This window comes from Calonectris borealis, chromosome 20, assembly GCF_964195595.1.
Source record: "Calonectris borealis chromosome 20, bCalBor7.hap1.2, whole genome shotgun sequence".
Lineage (NCBI taxonomy): Eukaryota > Metazoa > Chordata > Aves > Procellariiformes > Procellariidae > Calonectris > Calonectris borealis.
Window position 1 is genome coordinate 3,152,164 of NC_134331.1, and position 18,255 is coordinate 3,170,418.

Sequence of the window (18,255 nt, forward strand, 5' to 3'; positions counted from 1 at the left end):
AAGCACATCCCCACCGCCAAGCCCCTCCGAGCAAACTGCAGGGAGGAGTTTCCTCAACTATTTTTTTTTGGTAATAAAAGCAGAGTCTGAACCATGTGTCGAAGAACACCGCAGAAGGGCTGCAAGCCCAGCTCCGGACCCAGAGCCCACGAGGGCTCTGCCCGCAGACACCCAGAGGTGTTTAGGCACCTCACCCCCGTACCCCGACTCAAACACCGCCCTGAGTCACCTGCAGCAGCCACACTCGCCAGCTTCCAGCTCCTGCCAAAGGGTTTGGCCGGGTGGACCTCCCGCCTTCGGGAGAGGGGGCAAAGCCCCATCGAAGGAGTCCGAGGGGTGAGGGCAGGCGGGGAGAGCCTGCAGCCTGCCCGGGGCGAGGCGGAGGGAAGCCGGGCGGCTCCAGGTGCTCCGGACGCTGCGGAGGAGCGGGTGGCAGAGCCCGGGGCGGCTCGGCTCGGTCCCCGCCCGGACCCGGACCCCGCTCCGGGACCCCCCGCGCTCCCTTCACCCCATTCCCCAACCCCGATCCCCCGCCCCGGCCGGTCCCCGATCCCCCGCCCCGGGCCCCGAGGGCCCTGCCCGGTCCCCGCCCCGAGGTGCCCGCACCCCCCGGCTCCGCCGCTCGAGCTCCCCCGTGCGCCCTGCCCCGGGAGGCGGCGGCGGCGGCGGCGGCGGCTCCCCGCGCCCGGAGCTGTCCCTGCCCGCGGCTCCCGCTTCCCCGCGCCGGCCATGCCGGGGCCGCGCCGGGACCGCCCGGCCGTCCTGCTGCTGCTCGGGGCTCTGCTGGCGGCCGACCTCTACTTCCACCTCTGGCCGCGGGCGCGGCGGGAGCTGGCGGCGGGCGCCCCGGGCTGTCCCTGCCGCCGCCGCCCCGCGCCCGCCGCCCCGCCGCCCCGCGCCCGCACCGCCTCCGCGCTGCGGCGTCTCTTCGCCCACCCGCTGTACCGCGCCGCCGGCCCCGCCGAGCCGCTGCTGGGCGCCCGCGAAGCCCTGCGCTACTACCGGCGGAAGGCGGCCCGCTGGAACAGGTGCGTCCCGCCGCCACCGCACCCCCGCCGCACCCGCCCCGGGCACCCCCCGCGCGGGTACCCCTCCCCGGGCACCCCCTCCACGGGCAGCCCTTGCATGGGCATCTCCTGGGCACCCCCTCCGCGGGCACCCCCTGCATGGGCACCCCCCGGGCACCCCTTCCACGGGCACCCCCTCCACGGGCAACCCTTGCACGGGCATCTCCTGGGCACCCCCTCCGCGGGCACCCCCTGCATGGGCACCCCCAGGCACACCCTGCACAAGCACCCCCTGCATGGGCACCCCCGGGCACACCCTGCACAAGCACCCCAAGCGCAGGTACCCCACGGGCACCCCCTCCCCAGGCACCCCCTGCACAGGTACCCCCTGTGTGGGCATCTCCTGGGCACACCCTCCCCAGGCACTCCCTGCATGAGCACCCTCTCTCCGGGCACCCCTCCTGGGTACCCTGCACAGGTAACCCACAGGCACCCCCTTTCTGGGCAGTTCTCCCAGGCACCCCTGTTTAAGTACCCCCTGCCTGGGCACGCACCCCCTGGGTACCCCCCAGCATCCCCTCCCCGGCCTGGCTTGTGCTTCCTGGCTCTCTGCCCCACCGTCCTCCCCATCACCCTCTCTCCAACAACCAGCACCCCACGGACAGGCAGGGCTGAGCCCTGGGGTAGAGGGGCCTCTGCTGGGAGGGGGCTTCTTGGGGTGCCTCCCGCTGTTCTGTAAGACCCCCAGGGGAGGGGAAGGGTGGCTGCTGGGGCACAGGGTGAGACCCTGCGAGCTGGGTTCTCCCAGGGGTAAGCGTCTCCTTTGCATCGCGTTGCCTTTTCGGCTTGGGGGAAGCCACCCTCAGGGTGGGTGACAACCGGAGCCCCTGGGCTCCAGCAGCCACAAGCCCCCAGGCCAGAGCCCTGCACGTCTCGGTGTCTGCCTCCAAGCAATTACATGGGTCTCCTCTGATCCATGATAGCAGTGTCGGGGCGCTGGCTCCCCATTCAGCCCCTCTCCTGTTCCCACTGCTGACTTCTCCGCAGGAAAAGGTGCAGAGGCTTTTACTTTTGGGGAGAAAGGGACTCCCAGCTCAGAGCTCTCTTCTTGCTGCCTCTCCCAGCCCCAACAATGGTTGCAAGAAAACTCCCCCGTCTCCTGCTCCTGGGGTGGGACTGTCACTAACCGCCATGGCCCTGCCTCGGAGGGGACGGTGATACAGCCTGTGCATGACCCGACTGCCGCGGCTTCATAGCCCGGGGCCCCTGAACCCCCCATCTAACCCCTCTCCCAGGAGGGTTGCGTCCAAGCTGGAAACAGCCAGCGTTCCCCAGCGTTCCCGCTCCTCCCTGTACCCCAGTTTCTTCCCTCGTGCACAAATTCGGCCCCAACAGGGACGGCCACGGTGATGCGGTGCTGGAGCAGGTCATCGCGGTGCCTCCGCACAGAGGCTCCCAGCGTGCCGAGCTCACAGCGTCGCCTTGCCTCCCCTTCATGGGACAGGGACGGTGCCCACCTGCAAGGGGACAGCAGCATCTCCTGGGGACCACCTCGGAGTCCCTGTCCCGGCACTTCCCCACTGCCCAGGTTTGGTTTCCAGCGTCAGACCCGGCCCTTGCTCCTCCCGCCACCCACACGCTGTTTACTGGACCGTGCGGGCAGGATTTCCAAGCTCCCACTTTCTCCACTTCGATGCGTATTCCTCTTATTTCTGTGGGACTCACCCAGTCCCGGTTTCAGGCGCGATTCGCAGGAGGAGATGATGGGAAGCAATAACGGAAGGAACTGAGGCGCCTGAGCAGCGCCCGGGGCCTGGAGCCGCCCCATGTGCTCGGTCGGGGGTCACACCCCTTGCCCGAGTCAGTCCTGGAGCAGGTCGAATCCTTCTTCACATCGCTTGAAGGCCATGGGCGGCGGGTTTGGGTATCCCTGGGCACACACACCATGGCCAGGCTGTGCCACGGACCCCCTCGGGTGCATCTTCTCGGAGCTGAGCAATGCCTCCTGAAGACATCAGGATTTGGGCAGCAAGATGGATGTTTCCCAAGCAAAAGCCCGGTGGGGATGGGGGATTCAAACTGGAGCAGCTCACGGCACGTACTCGATGGCTTCTCGAGCACCACCAGAAGCCCCGAGCACCCAGTGCCAAGCGCTTGCAGCAGCGCTGGCATTACATCCACACCAGCCTCGCCGGCGGGACAGCCCCGGCTGTTTGGTAAGAAGTCTGCATTTCCCGACTTTATTTACTGCTTTGTTTAAACGTGCTGTTTGCGATGAAGCTGTGGCTGCACGTTGCCTTTTGTTCTGAGGTTTGGTTATGACGTGGCCGGGAGGAAAAGCTGTGATGCCGTTTGCCCTTGATTGACTTCACTTTGCACCTCCGGGAAGGAGAAGGGAGGCAGAGTATTGATTATTCCTCGAGTCACTTTGAAATGAAATATATGGTGCTCATAAGCGGGTAAAGCCTTCAGAAAGCGTGCGCAGGTCGAGGTGACACACCACCTCTCCTGCCGTTGGCGCTGCAAATTGAATATCTAATAAGATGGCACTTGCCAGGGCTGATGCATTTCATAAGACCATTAATTTGCTGTGGGCACGGAGGAATTTCTGCCTCACTAGAAGCACTGCAGAGCCCGTGTCCTCTCCAGTGTGGTCAGTGAAAGAGCTGTCCCTGCGTTTGCTGAGAGCAAAGGGCAGTGTCCTCCGCGGCAGCCAGGAACCCATGGCTTTCCCTCCCAATCCATAGATTTAGCAAAGCTCCTGCTGCTGAGGACTGAAGCTAGTGCTGCGGGAGCAAGGTCCCCACCAGCTCTCACCGAGGTGTGACCACATCCACTACCAGGCAGAAGAGGGTCAGAGCTGAGTGTCCGTGGGCCACCCCCTCCTCGGCTCCACTGGGCGACCGGGCACGTTTCTGCATCACGCGTAGGTCTGACAGTTGGCAAAGCAGCGTCCGGAGTGGCAGGATGCTCCTCTTGAGTGGAACAAGCTGCAGCTTAACCCTGTAGCTACAGCACAGCGTGCCCGTCTTCATTTCTGCGGCCAGAAGGACATCAGCTGGACTGGGACTCTCTGCCAGCTCACGGAGCAGCCCCAGGGTACGGCCTGTTTCGGATACCCCCGGCCAGGGGAGCACAGCAGCGCGTGTCCTACCTCCACGGAGCTCGCTGCGTGCTGGCTGCTGCCCGTCACCGTGCTTTTCCCTGGCACTTCAATTAGGACCGGGAGTTTGATTGCAGGATGCAGAACCAGCTGGAGAGACTGATGGGGATGCAGGAAGGAAACAGCAAAAAAACCATCCATACCTCTCCAAAACAAAAAAAAAACCCTTAAAAACTCTGGAGCTTATTTTTATCTTTGAAGGACCAGTTTCAAAACCCCAAACTCTGTAACCGGCTCGGTGCCGGGGGCGGCACGGGGTGAGCGGACACCGGTGGCCTGTGCCCAGCATCACCCCACACGTGCCCCTCGCAGCCCAGCAGCGAGCTGGCTGAGCAGAGGGCTAGGGCAACCCCGGGGCTATTTATAGCAAGTCAGAAATGAACCCGGTTTTTATATCATTATGTCTTTTGCAGAGCTCTGTTCTTACAAGGAAATATTTCAGGAATCCTGAAGGAAACAGGGAGGCAGAGGGAGCTGGAAAGGGGCTCGCTGGCCCTGCAGCAGCTCACCCGGGGCAGGGACCATGCGGGCGCCGGGCTGGGAAGCAGCCGCCGGCCGGGAACTGCCTCTCCTTGCATAACCGCTGCATTTTTTTCCCCATCAGTAATCTATTGCTCACTGCCACCCAGGGGGAGGAACAGCCTGTGTGTATGGGAGGCAGGAGAGCAAATATGGTAAAATATTTGGGCAGCTTCCCTCGGGAAAAATCCTGAGTCATTCTTCTGAATTACACTGGGGTCTTTATTGTCCCTGGCGGGGGCTTAAGGTTGTGCCTCAAAGACTTGCCCATGCGAGACCTGGTGCACGGCAGCGCGCTGGAAGGTTGAGGCACGTCCGCCGGAGCCGACAGCATCCCGGGACCGCGTCCTCGTGCACAGCCTGCCAGCCAAACCCGCCGACGAGTCTTAGCATGCTCCCGCGTTCGCCTCCTCCCGACGGGGAGAGCTTCTGCCTCCTTTGCAGATGACCTGAGCAAAGAGACGTCCCAAAAAGCCCTGTCCCTGCAGAGCGGCCGGCGTGGGGCCAGGCGAGACCCCGCCAGCAGCACCCCCTCCTCCCCTCGGGCGCTGGGCTGCAAATCACTTGAGCTTCCTCCTAAACCGGACCGATGGCGCAGTGCTCCGACACCCTTATTCCTGACCACGTGCACGTGGACTTCGTGCTGTGGCTGACCCGATCCAGCTGAAAGGCAAACAAACCGGGAGGGGGAACGGGCTGCTCTGACCTGTAGATATGCCACGTCTCTCCGTTTCCTAGATTTCTCCCAGGACGCTACTGAAACGTGTCCCTCACCGGGAGGGTTCATCCCTTGCTCATGGTTAGACCGGACTAACCACGCTGTTTAGCCTGCTTGGATGGAGAAGGATGATGGAAAAAAAAACCAACGCTTTCCTGCTGGTCAGAGAAGGGAAGAAAAAAAAACAGCAACGCCCATGAGCCCTTTCCAGCCACCAGCACCAACTCCTTGGCCGATAAATGACCGGGTGCACGGTCAGCGCCCGCTTGCCGCAGCCACCGCTGCAAGCCACGCAGCGTGGCAAACCCCGGCAGAGCCACGCCGCCATCCCGGAGGACACCCTGCCGTGCCTGCCGATGCCCGCACGCGCTCCCCTCTCCCACCACGCTTGAAAAGCCTCCCTCTCCTCCCTGCTTTTAGTTTTGTTTGCATTGGGCAAAAACTAAAAAAAATTAGGAAAAATTAGGAAAAAACTAAAGGCGGGCAGGGAAAAGTCGCTTTTCATCTTTTGTATTTCCCAGAGCGTGTTTTGCTGAGGGTCTGGACTGGGTCTAGCGAGGCGCGTGGCACCTCCCTCTCTCCATCCCTTGGTTAATGCCCCACTCGTTATCAGCCCCCAGCTCCTGTTTTCTTTCACGGATGTATCTTGGCACTTTCAGTGCAAACTGAACTCCCTTTTCCCTTTATCAGGACTGGCTACTCCGTACACGGCTCGGCCGGCGTTAATGAGAAACTAAGGCTCTGTCCTCCGCCGGGTGGAATAAGTGACCTTTTGATTGCAGTTTAGCAAAGCGTGGTCCCAGCCGTGGAGGTCTCCAGGTCAAGGAAAATGCTGATCAAGTGGGGAGATGTTTTGGGGTTATTATCGGCTCCACCTGCCAAGAAAGGGCCGAGTTCAACCTTAATTTTAAGAGGCGATGGGTAGGACGCTGCTGGACGGCGGCTGTGAGTCTGGTCACAAAGGCAATTTGTGGCTCTCACTTAGGGATTTTTTTTTCCCCTCCCTGGGATCTCCAGCTTCAGGAAAAAATACTGGCAGAGATTTAATGACCGTAAAGCCAGTCCTCTGCGGAGGCTCGCTTGGACAAGACCCTGTTGTTCTCCTGGGCTCTCCAGGCACTGAGCAGTTAAGACCCAAGTCATCCGCTGTCACATCCCATCCCCTCCCCAAGTCTGGCCTGGAAGCTCTTCATCCATCACATAGGCCAGCTCTCGTGTTGCTGGAGACGCGGTTTAGCTCCAGCCATGCCCTGACACCCCTCCTGGTCCTGATGGGGCGAGGAGAAGACAACAGAGTCCCTTGTGTTCCCGCTTGGGGCTGCTTTCCCAGGGCTTTGCAGAAGGCAGCACAATTTGTGAGACCTTTGACCATCTCAGTCATTGCTCCCTGCCTCAGTTTCCCCTCGGATAACACGCAGAGTCCTTATCCACCCCATGCCCCCCGGCTCTGCTCCCCAGCACCCTCCCCGCTCCCCAACAGCCTCTGGGCTCAGAGCAGTAAGGGTTTCCATCCCAGGGCTCATCATCACCCATAACCGCTCTCTTCCAGGAGACACAAGCTTTACAGGGAGGAGCTGAACTTAACCTCCCCGGCGGCACCGCTGCCGCTCCGGCCGGAGGCCAGCTGGCTCCAGTTCCACCTGGGCATCAACCGGGACGGGCTCTACCCACGCTCCAGCCCCGCCGTCAACAGGCTCCTCCGGGACATGCAAGACTTCACCACCGTCAGTGCCGGTAAGCACCCTCCTGCCGCGAGACGGGGATGGGGCCGTTGGGAGCTGCAGGGGCTGGGGGGCTGCAGCCCCCCCAGGTCACTTTTGCAAACAGGGCAGGGGCTGTCGCTCGCCGGAGGAAGCCCCGAGCCCTGTGCCGGCTTCCCGGCAGGTTTTGTGCCGTGCAGTTGCCGTGCCCTTACCTTGAGACGGGAGGAAGGACTCGGCTGTGGCCCTTGATGCAGCATTTTTTGGTGCCAAGCATGCCGGGGACCCATTGCATGACAGTTTAATCCCAACAGGCTGCCTCAGGCCCCCCCGAGGGGGCTGCACCCCTCGTGTGCACCGATGGTACCGGGGCTGCCAGGCTGGGGCAGCACGGGCAGGCAGGGACGGGCAGGCAGGGACGGGCAGGCAGGGCCTCCCTGCATGCCCCGTGCTGGGAGGGGGGTCAGCAGCAAGAGACCGAGCCCGGCGGGGGCCTCACCCCTCCTCCTACCCTTGCAGACTACAGCCAGGACGAGAAAGCGCTGCTGGGGGCCTGCGACTGCAGCCAGAGTGAGTGCAACGCTTCGGGTCCCCGCGCTCCCCCCGCACGCCATCGCTTCGTCTGACCCCAACCCCCAATTCCTCCATCCTAACCTCAGCAGGGGGGACGCAAAGCCAGGCAATGCCAGGCCCTTCTCCCTCCAATTAAACCCCACCACCCCAGCTGAGGCTGGGACGTGGGTGCCAGGACACCAGTATGCCACTGGTTTCTACTGGGGGGGAGAAAAAAGTCCCCAAGAGGACTAACAAATGGCTATTGGGAGAAGTGCTGGAGGGAAGTCTCCTCTATGGCACAGGGGAGAGGGAGAGAGAGGAAAAATAACTGCAGAAGCAGGGGGGAGCAGCTGGAAGGAGCGATGGGATGCACTCACCGGGATGAAGCCGAATCGCGCCGGAGTGCGTAACCGCGTGCCGGGACGGCTTTCCTTTTCTGAGGCGGCTAACGTCTCGTTTCCTCCCCAAGTTGTGAAGCCCAGCGGCGTGCACCTGAAGCTGGTCCTCAGGTTCCAGGATTTTGGGAAAGCCATGTTCAAGCCCATGAGGTAAGGCACGCCGGCAGAGCCCCCCCGAGCCCCCCCACGCAGCCGTGAACCAAGGAGCCCCGCAGCGAGGGGTGCGAGCATCCTTGGCAAGGACAGGTGCGCCGCAGCCGCGTCCTTCCTCTCCGGCGCTCCGCTACCTTGACAGCTGAAAAGGTTTCATTGTTATCGGCTGCTTGCACCGTCCCAGAGCCGCACGCGGATGAACACCGGTGTTCCCACACCGCTTCGTGACCTTTGAAATTTCTCGGTTCATAGATGCCAGACGGCAAAGGACCTTGGGGCACTTTGCTGTTAGGGACTGCCCATTTCTTCCTCTTCCCCAGCTGACTTTGTGCTTTACCTTGTTTCTCCTTGGATTCCCCAGAGTATTTCCAAGAAATAGCCATCTGTCCTGGTCACCTCAAACAGGAGTTTTAAATTGCTTTTGCACTTATTTCCAGCCCCTTGGGACTCTTCACATTTATTCCCCCTCACTTGACTTTCCGGGCACAGGCAGGACAGCGGGCAGCACACCGGCTGTGACGGTTTGCTCATCCAGAAAGCAGCCGGCTCCTCTCCCGTTGGTTTCCATCCACCTCTGCCCGGTGTCCGGGAGGCGAAGGAAAGCGTCCGTGCACTCAGCTGAGCCAGGCGGGCTCAGCAGTGCCTGCGGCTTTCCTGTGGTACACAGCTGCTCGGGAGGCTGCGCATGCACACGCACATGCACATGCACATGCTGCATGCATTGGGGCACGGTGTGACAGCCAGAAAATGAAATTAAACGAGCTGGTGTTCCCATCTCAGGGATGTGACAGCACCAAACCTGAGCTCTTCTCTACTTCCCACAGGGACACGAGAAGTGCAGCATGGCCTCTAGCATCCCCCGATGCTATACCCGCTCGAAACGCTGTCCTAAACTCTGGCACAAATGGTTTTAAAGCCCACAGTCAGCCCTTCTGCCTCCCTCACCCACCCGGCACCGAGTCAGGGTTGGCTCCGGCTCAGCACCGGGGACTTTGGGTCCTGGCCTGGGCACCAGGCGGTGCAGCTCTGCCCGGCGGCCCTGGCACCAGCGCGGCCACACGACGGCTGTTCCCCAGCACATCAGCTGTCCCTGGGTGCACTGTCCTTGTGCCACCGCTTTGTGTCCAGGCTGCCTCCAGCTGCCCTGCCCGCTTAGATTAACCCCCTTGATCTCTCCCAGGCAGAAACGTGACGAAGAGACTCCCGAGGACTTTTTCTACTTCGTTGACTTCCAGCGGCACAACGCGGAGATCGCCGCCTTCCACTTGGACAGGTAGGGACCTGCCGCCTCCTCCAGCTGCCAGCGCCTGGTCCTCTGCCCGTGGAGAGCTTGGGCATGAGGAAAGCCGTGCCGAGTCCTGCCGAGCTGCTTGGCCTTAGGTACGCGATTGCTTTGCAGCACCCTTTTGGGGCTGCGGTATTACTTGGGGACGGGGCGGCTCTGGCTCTCATCTGAAGCCCAGGGTCAGCTTCCCCTTGGCCGCTGCACGAGAACAGGCTGGCAGATGAAGTCTGGGTTGCCAACGGGTCAGGTATTTGTCACACGCACGTGGTCCCTCCCGTGCATCCAAGTACAAAGACGAGCTGCGGGTGCAGCCTGGATCCCCTCCCGGTGCGGGAGTCACGCTCCATCAGCAATCAGGGCGTGTTTTGGATTGAGACAGAGCGCAGCGATGCAGTTTCAAGCCCTCAGCTAATGAGCAATTAACCTGGCACCTCCTCCCAGCAGGCTTTATATTTAATAAAATCAAAAATACTCTTAGTAGAAGAGGAGGGCAGCAGCCTTCTTCCCCTGGATGGGATGAGTATTGAATATCAAGGGGAAGTGATCCCTGATGACGATGGTGGATGGGGGTCTCCAGTTCCCAAGCCCAACTTATATGATAAGCAGGACTAAGTCCTGTAGCTCTGAGCGAGGGAACGAAGAGAGCTGAATTCCCTTTCCAGCTCTGACCCAACATCACCGCAGTGACTCTGCTTGACTTGACTACCGTCAGCTTGACTCGACTACCATCAGCTTGTCTCTCTGCATCCCAGCTCCACCGCCAGAAAAATGAAGCCGGACTGCTTTTCTGAAGTGCTTTGTGGTTTTTAGACCTGAAAGATGCTAGATGAAAGCAAATGATTTTTTTTTTTTTTTAGTTTAAACATTGCTCAACAAGTAACAGGCTAAATCCTGTTTTGTGCCCGACTCTCAGAAGGAGCAGAGGACAGCATTAGCCGGTTCACTCCACGTTACTGACTCAGCAATCAACAGCGGCTTTCCATTCACTGACACGAATGCCTGCCCCAGGCCCTCATTTTTTTAGCGATATTTGAGATGAATCAGCCAGGCATGAGTGCCTCCGAGTGGGCTGATCCCTCCTCGCCTCCCGCCGTCTCGGCCACCATGTACCAAGTTCAACGCATCTTTTCGCCGTGTCAAACCCCAAATCATAGAAGGGCCTGAAGAGCTGTTCTGCCTCCTGAAGGACCCAGCTTGCATGGAAGGGAATGGGAGAAGACATGAATCCTGGAGAACATCCAGATTATTCCAGACGGCAGCTATTAAAATACCAAAATCCAAACTCGGCCGCATTTTGGTCCAGAGGGTAAAATGATCCTGGCTGTTTGCTAGAAGGAAGCTGGGAGAAAAAAAATCCATGTGGGTGCAGTCATCAAAAGGCCCCTGGTTTACCAGCGAAAGGGATGAGGGCCGCATCTGCCGTCCCACGTTGCCGTCCTGTGCAGTAACGTCTCCTTGCACCGCAGGCTCTGAGCCACTGTCCCTTTTGTGCAGGATCCTGGATTTCCGGAGGGTGCCGCCCACAGTTGGGAGGTTGATCAACGTCACCAAGGAGATCCTGGAGGTCACCAAGAACGAGATCCTGCAGAGCGTCTTTTTTGTCTCACCAGGTAGGCGAGCGCTTGGCTGCAGCGAGCTGGGATTAGGCATGTTGGTCCATGGTGGGTGGACGGGCAGGGTCTGCATGCAGCAGGACTTGTGCTGTTCAGCAGAAATTAAATTCTTGGGTGAAACGTGCACAAAGACATGGTTACAGTAGAGGTGTCCCTCAGCCTCCAGCTAAAATCATCTTCCAGATCTACTCGCCTGCCCAATTTTCCCCAACCGCTCCCCTAGCATGGGACCAGATCTGTCCATCGACCAAAATCCAGGTGTTGTCCACGATTTGGCAGTTTCACATCCGTGATGTGGTTACATATGCCACAATATACGCAGTCACCGTCACGCGATGGGGAAGAAGGCAGTCCAGGCTACCTTGCGGTCTCCTGCAAATCGTAGCTCCTTTCCCCGTTCTCCTCTCTCTTCTCCTCCCAGCCAGCAACGTGTGTTTCTTTGCCAAGTGTCCGTACATGTGCAAGACTGAGTACGCGGTGTGTGGGAACCCTCACCTCCTGGAAGGGTCCCTCTCCGCCTTCCTGCCGTCCCTCAACCTGGCACCACGCCTCTCCATCCCAAACCCGTGGATCCGGTCCTACTCGTTTGATGGAAAAGAGGAGTAAGTGGGTAAATGATGCTGCTTCCCATATCTGCCTTGCAGGGAACGCATGGGAAGGAGAATGAGCAGGGTACAGACACACAGACATACGTACAGAAATTGTACGTCCAGGCAGAGGAAGGCCAAGGTTCAGAGATTGTCCATAGTTAGTCTAATAACTCTTAATGCCTGGAGATCTCTGCACGGGAGACCGGCTTTGGGGTGCTGTTGGGACCCGGCAGCAGCAACCACTGAGTGCGTCTCCCCCTTCTCCATCTCCCGCAGGTGGGAAGTGAATCCGCTCTACTGCGACACGGTGAGGGAGATCTACCCCTACAGCAATGGCAACCGGCTGCTTAACATCGTTGACATGGCCATATTTGACTTCCTAATAGGTACGACGAAGGGGAAAATAACCTTCCCTCCTTCCCTGCGGGCCTTCAGCATCAGTCTGTCTGCCCTCCCACACCGCGGTGTTTCTCAAAGCCATCCCTTCTGCTCCAGAGGCAGTTTGGGGAGACTCCTGCCTCCCCGCAGCCAGCCAGCACAACCCCTCCTGATGTGTGGGCGAGGGGGAGCCCCCAGGCCCACCCCAGCCCACGCCCCGGGGGGGTCCAGCAAGATGAAAGCAGCAGCTCTGAGCATCTTAAACACTTCCAGCAAGGCAAACAAGCATTTCATGCAGATCTGAAAGAAAACGTAGGATAGTTCACAAAATTACTTGGTCACACGCATGTTCCTCTGTCTGCCCTTTACCAGGGAACATGGACCGTCACCACTACGAAATGTTCACCAAGTTTGGGGACGACGGCTTCCTCTTGCATCTGGACAACGCCAGAGGGTGAGGCTGTGGGAGGACATCGGGGAGGGGGGCAAGGGGGTGGGCAGGCACTAAAGCTCTGCATTCTCTGCTCACCCCCCCAGGTTCGGGCGGCATTCCCATGATGAAACCTCCATCCTGGCCCCGCTCTCCCAGTGTTGCATGTAAGTGCCAGCTTCATCTCCCTTCCCAGACACGTTGGTGTTCCCACCGTAACGGGCTGGCAGCGCTTGCTGCTGGAAGTCCCCCAGCCCTGGCTCCATCCAGCAGCACAGGGAAGACCCCCTGCTAATCCCAGCCAAGACACCGGAGCATGGGAATCAGGAGTTGTCCCTGAAACAGGGATTAAGCTTTTATATCAGATGAGTATTAAGCTCTGTTGCGCTGCAGCCTGCAGCGGTGTCATACATCTACCCTTCCTGGATACTTTCCCGTTGAAGCTAAAAGACCTTGCAGGTGTAAAAGCTTTCAGTGATAGACCAGGAGACGCTGTCCGTTGGATCAAACCCTTCCAGAAGCGTCTCCTAGCATTTCCCAGCCCATCGACATGAGGTGCTATCAGCCCCATTCGTCTACATGAAGCACAGAAATCTGCATCCCAAAGCCTGGTAGAACTTTAGTACAGCTAATCAGGTTTCTTCTTCCCATGGAATTAAGCAGAAGCTCATAAATTTTACTATTTGAACCCTATCTTATCCCTTTGTTAATTCGCATAAATCAACTGAAAGTTAAATTTAAGAGACAGAAAAAGCTACTCTTCCCTGTGGTTTCTCTCCAGGAGATGCCTAACCTATTTCCTCGCTGTCCCTGCTCCATCTCAGCCTCGGGGTGTTAACTGCGCTCTCTCCCCAGACACTTGTAATACTGGATCTAATTTTAAGAACTGCTATTTGCACCCAGTGAGTCTTTTCACTTATAATTTACAGGGTCGCAGTGAATCCTTCTCACGAACTCCTACTTTGTGTGGTTTAAATTAACTCTGCCTCTTAATTTGACCTGTATACAGTAAGATCCACAGGTCAGATCCTTCCTATTCTTCCAGATCCACCTCCCAGAAGATCTTCTTAATTTAGTTCTCCTTGTAAAAGACAGTGGTAAGAAGACCTGCAAGTCACACCTTATAATAAGCCAACTAGGGCCAAGAACAGCGTAAAAGCATCTCATGCTGCCTGAGGGAGAGACACAAAACTTCATTTCCCACAACAGCCAATCCATTCGGAGTGGAGGAGCATCCAAAAACACTTGGAAAGGAAGTAATAAGGTTTTTTTGAGTAGGTACAGAGGCCACAGATTTCAGCCTGCCCTGACCAACTAGCTGACACAGCCCACCGAGTCACCTCCCTGTTCCTCCGCGAAGTCGAGCCGTGTACACCCAAGCAGAACAAAGTCCTCCAGCCCCTCCAGACAAGGGGGACCACTCAAACCGCAGGGATGCTGGATAACAGGCTGCTCCATTCCCTGTTAAACACATTCATCTCGTTCCCAGCTCAGTTCTCCTCTAAGTTTGGCTTCCAGCAGATTTAAGTCTTCTGGTATTTTTAGCTACCTTGCCCAGCTCCCACACCAGTCCTTGTCCCACATGTTGAAGTCTGCTGCTCCCCTCTCCCAGCGTTGCTCCGAGTGCAGCAAATGGCACAAATCAGCCATGCAGTAAGAGATGGCCCTTTTCCTGAAAGGGTCAAAACCCTCAACAAGGCACAGATAGGCCTGAAAACGGCCCCCAGTTAACCTGGCTCCTGTATCTTCTTGGCTGAGGAAGTCCCTAGAAAGCTCTGGGTCAAATCTTCAACAATTCAGAACAGCAGCGGGGTTACAACTGCCCTGCGGGAGAGGAGCAGGGCCAGGGGCAGGATTCCCATCTCACGCTCCTTTCCATATTCTCCCCGTTTCTTATGTAACGGTTACAGCATCAAATAAGCCATTCCCACAGGGTCAGACTATCCCGTTCCCCACCTCCAAGCCCCGTCGCTGTTCGGACCAGAGCAAACACAGCTGGTGTTTACCCACAGCAGCTCCTCAGTCACCCCCGCCTAGGAGGAGAGTGCACGCACGCTCGTTTGCTGCGGTTGGCATCTGCTCTGTATAAGGCTTTCTCTGGCAGCAGCAGCAGAACCTCACAGCGATTGAAAGCCTCCTTGCCAGCCTTAGCACTTGATCAATTGAATATATTTTTTGGTTTTTTTGGTAGGAATATTAATGCAAGCCTGGCGGCGGGCAGCCAGGACAACAGCCACAGTTGAAGTCGCCTGCCCCCGTGCCAGCACCGCGCAGGAGGCAGCCGGTCGCAGCACCTTTCTCCCTCCCTTGTGCAATACAACAGGCATCACTGACCAAAGACGTGCACCTCGCTTGGCTGCTCCAGAGCATTACGAGCACCTGGTGCTCGGCCAGGCACAGCAGCAGCAAGCAGCCTTTCCCCTGGCATCCGAACAGCATGTGTCCTATTAGAGTTGCAAAGAGCCAGATCACTGTTCCCGATCGATGCCTTGGGTAAATAACAGGCATACAAAGGCAAATTCTGGAGCTGGTTAAAATGTTTCTGACTACACCTTTTTCCATCTGAAAATTCTGGCTCAGCTAAATAGGAATGGCTCCACGAACTCAGACTACTTTGTTTCCAAAATTTAAAGGGCAATAATTAAAACCACTGATTAGTTTCAGTATTAGAGATGCTGAAGTCAAAACACTTTTGCTGGGGATTAAACAAATGATTTCAGAATACTTAGTTTCTTTCCCAGAAGTGTTCCACGATTATAGCTTTTCATCCCACTTTCTGTCAAAGGGAAACAGTATTTACATCTCAGTACCTCTTAAGATGAACAGTCATAGTTAAATCAGTTCCAGGAAATATTCCCTCTTTTTGCTCAGAGTTTTGACAGATTTTTTTTCTCATTCGTGCCTCTTCATTTTACCTCCCCCTCTGCCCCCACCCCATAAATGTCATCCCTGGGAACATGGCACCACCCTGCAGTTATCTGGGGAACTGGGTCATCTCTGACTCAGAGGAAAAACACTCACTACTGAACTTCTATCATGTTTGTCTCTCTGATGACAGGAATCTGCAGTACAAATACTCTGCAGTCTGGAAAAACAAAGGAAGGAGCAGAGGTTTCTGCAAAACTTTTCATCTCCTTCAGAAAAAGAAAGCTTTTCCCCCCCAAAGTTCTTTGTCAAGTATCTTCACCCATCTCTGCCCTCCCTCTTTCCCCTACCACCAAGGGGCTCAGACAGCTGGTTCTTGCTAGGATGACGCAAGAAGTTTGCATTAAGATGTCCGATTTCTTTTTTTCCAGAATAAAGAGGACAACGTTACTCCGTCTCCAGCTCTTGGCTGAACCCGAGTACCGGCTCAGCGATGTGATGAGGGAATCCCTCCTGCAGGACCGCCTGGCACCTGTCCTCACCGAACCCCATCTCTTGGCTCTAGACAGACGGTTACAGCTTATCCTGAAAGCTGTGAGGAAATGCATAGACACGTATGGAGAAGCTAAGGTGGTGGCCAACGACACCACGCAGCCCGAGGCTCCTGCATCTGACAGAGTGAAGCTGACCACTTAAGCAGTCCTTAACTCATGCTCAGAGGTGGGGAAAACCCCTGCAAGGCAAGTGTTTTAATAGCTGGTAACTTCCATCTACAAACGCTTGTGGAGACTGAGAGGGGAAACTCTTCAGAAGATCTTCAAGAATCACACTGGGCTTCTACGCTGGGTATTCAACCAAAGCTTCTGGGCTTGGCCAGTGTGTTGGTAAGTTGTGGTCCGACTGCAGCAGACCTTTACACACCGAATACCAGCTCTCTGGTGGAAAAGCAGGGATCTCCTGTTCTGTAGTTGGTCGCGCCCTTGGGAGGGCGGGGGAACACATGGCCATTGGTTTGCTCAACCTGCTAGTGAAGGATACAAACTAGATCCAAGGATGAGGCTTGAATAAAGAGATGCCAAGAACATCTTCCTCTTATTAAGTCTCTGTTCTGTAATCAAGACTGTGTATTTGAGAAAAGAGCAATCTTCCTTCACAAGGGCAGTACCTGCCACTGAGACAAGATAGCACATTGATTCAGCGTGGTCAGACTGAAGAGCATCTGCACAGCATTCACCATCAAGCCTGTCCGTTGCCTCTTGGTCTCTTCAACAGTGATCAACCCGCTCCACTTTGATCTGTGCATGTCGCTCAAAAGCCCACTGCCTCAAGGGCAGTAAAACCACTTCTTTTACCTGCCTCATGGGTGGAAGAGCCAGTCTGGGTTATGAGAGAAAGGCAGGTATGTGTTGCCTTTGATCTCAAGGAAAAAAACCAAACCAAACCAAACTGCTCAGAGGCATAGGACTGTATTTACAATTCAAGAAGCCACCCACTTCTGGTGAAAACATTTTGCCAAAGTGGGAGGATCTATCTCGGGTCATCTTCTCACTTCTCATAGCTTTAACATCACTTGCGTTGTCAGAAGTCCCTAGAAAACAGAAATGGTACGCACACACCCCCCCCCTCATCTCTGTGCATTTTGAGATGCAATAGGAAGTGGAGACAAAAACAAAAAATAGAGGGGAGGGAGTTTTTGGAGATCTTTCAATTTGTAGTTTTCCCCTTGCCTCTCAAGGACAAGGCCTAAGAATGGTTTGAATACTGAAGCTCTCTTTAATAGCTTTTTCCTTTAACTGTTCAAGAATGAGTGCACCGAGCTCTTTGGCTGCCTAAAGAAAGTAGTTGAGAACTTTGTTGATAATTTATCATCCTGCAGGGGGGGTAGAAAACACCACAACCAATCTACTAGAAGCTCATTCTAAACTAACCTTTAAGTTAAACAAAAACCAGCTGCAGCGTTGCAGACCTTTCAGAGGAGAATCTAAAACCATAGGACAAATGTTGTCAGGCAGCAGTTAACAGGTTCTCAGCAAGCTGCTGCACCTACCACTGGCTCATTTTCTCATGGGCTGGAATTTTGCCCAACCTAAAGGGAACTCTGTGACTCTGGCAGTAAGTGCCTGGATCATGCAAGGAAGGAACAAAGCGTGTTTGGCCGCAGCTATCGTTTTTCACAGGGGACTGTGCTGACATTTAATTCAGCTCCACAATAATTCTACAATACACCTGTCTCCACACTGTAAAACCACAGAGGAGACTGTAGTTGTAATTCGAGTATGTCCCTACAGGTGCCTATTCTATTTATTTGTATGGGGAAGTTCGGAGTGTTTCTGCTTAGCAAAGAGATTCCTCCAATATTCTGAAGCCACAAAGATTAGCAAAAAACCCCCACATAACCAACCAACAAAAAAAAACCAAGCCACACCACGCTCCTTTAGTCTCTCCCGACTTGTGATTCGGCCATGTCCTTCCATTTCCAGCTTTCACAAAAGCAAGGTTTTAGACAGCCTCAATCAAACAAACAGGATTCTTGACGTTGGTGGGCTTACAAACCTTTTTATTCTTGTGGACAGAGAATAGGTGAAAATAAAAGGATTTAACTCACTCTCAGCATGCACGGTGCGGCGGTTATTTCGGTACAAGACGCTGTATTCCCAAAGTTGTATCTCCCTCTACCGGTGACTTTTTGTGCGCTTACTACACGTGACAAGCCCAAAATTAATTCAGTCAGTGTCATGGAATGGTTACTGTTGGCTGCTTGAACAGGAAGAACATGGCAACAGAAGATAAGTTTAAAAGTAAGTTTATAAGGTTGGAAGTGGAAATTTTAAAGTTTCATTTTAGGTAATAAAGTTTTCAGCCTTTTTTTTTGGTCAAGAGG

The 18,255-nt window shown here is 56.0% G+C and overlaps 1 protein-coding gene across 1 annotated transcript; it reads left to right on the top strand.

The window, feature by feature from the left end:
• Nucleotides 1–729: 729 nt before the first annotated feature.
• FAM20A (FAM20A golgi associated secretory pathway pseudokinase) lies at nt 730–17,978 on the top strand. The gene is made up of 11 exons (XM_075169422.1): nt 730–1,028; nt 6,957–7,141; nt 7,627–7,677; nt 8,132–8,210; nt 9,394–9,486; nt 10,993–11,108; nt 11,533–11,713; nt 11,978–12,087; nt 12,452–12,533; nt 12,617–12,676; nt 15,806–17,978. The coding sequence occupies exons 1-11, from the start codon at nt 730–732 to the stop codon at nt 16,068–16,070; spliced, it is 1,521 nt and encodes a 506-aa protein (XP_075025523.1). The 3' UTR covers nt 16,071–17,978.
• The last annotated feature ends 277 nt before the right edge of the window (nt 17,979–18,255 follow it).

Excerpts from the sequence above, each read along its gene's own strand:
- FAM20A (XM_075169422.1), top strand. The coding sequence starts at position 730 with ATGCCGGGGCCGCGCCGGGACCGCCCGGCCGTCCTGCTGCTGCTCGGG. Across the intron at positions 7,142-7,626 it reads CTTCACCACCGTCAGTGCCG|ACTACAGCCAGGACGAGAAA; the intron begins GTAAGCACCCTC and ends CTACCCTTGCAG. Across the intron at positions 7,678-8,131 it reads GGCCTGCGACTGCAGCCAGA|TTGTGAAGCCCAGCGGCGTG; the intron begins GTGAGTGCAACG and ends TTCCTCCCCAAG.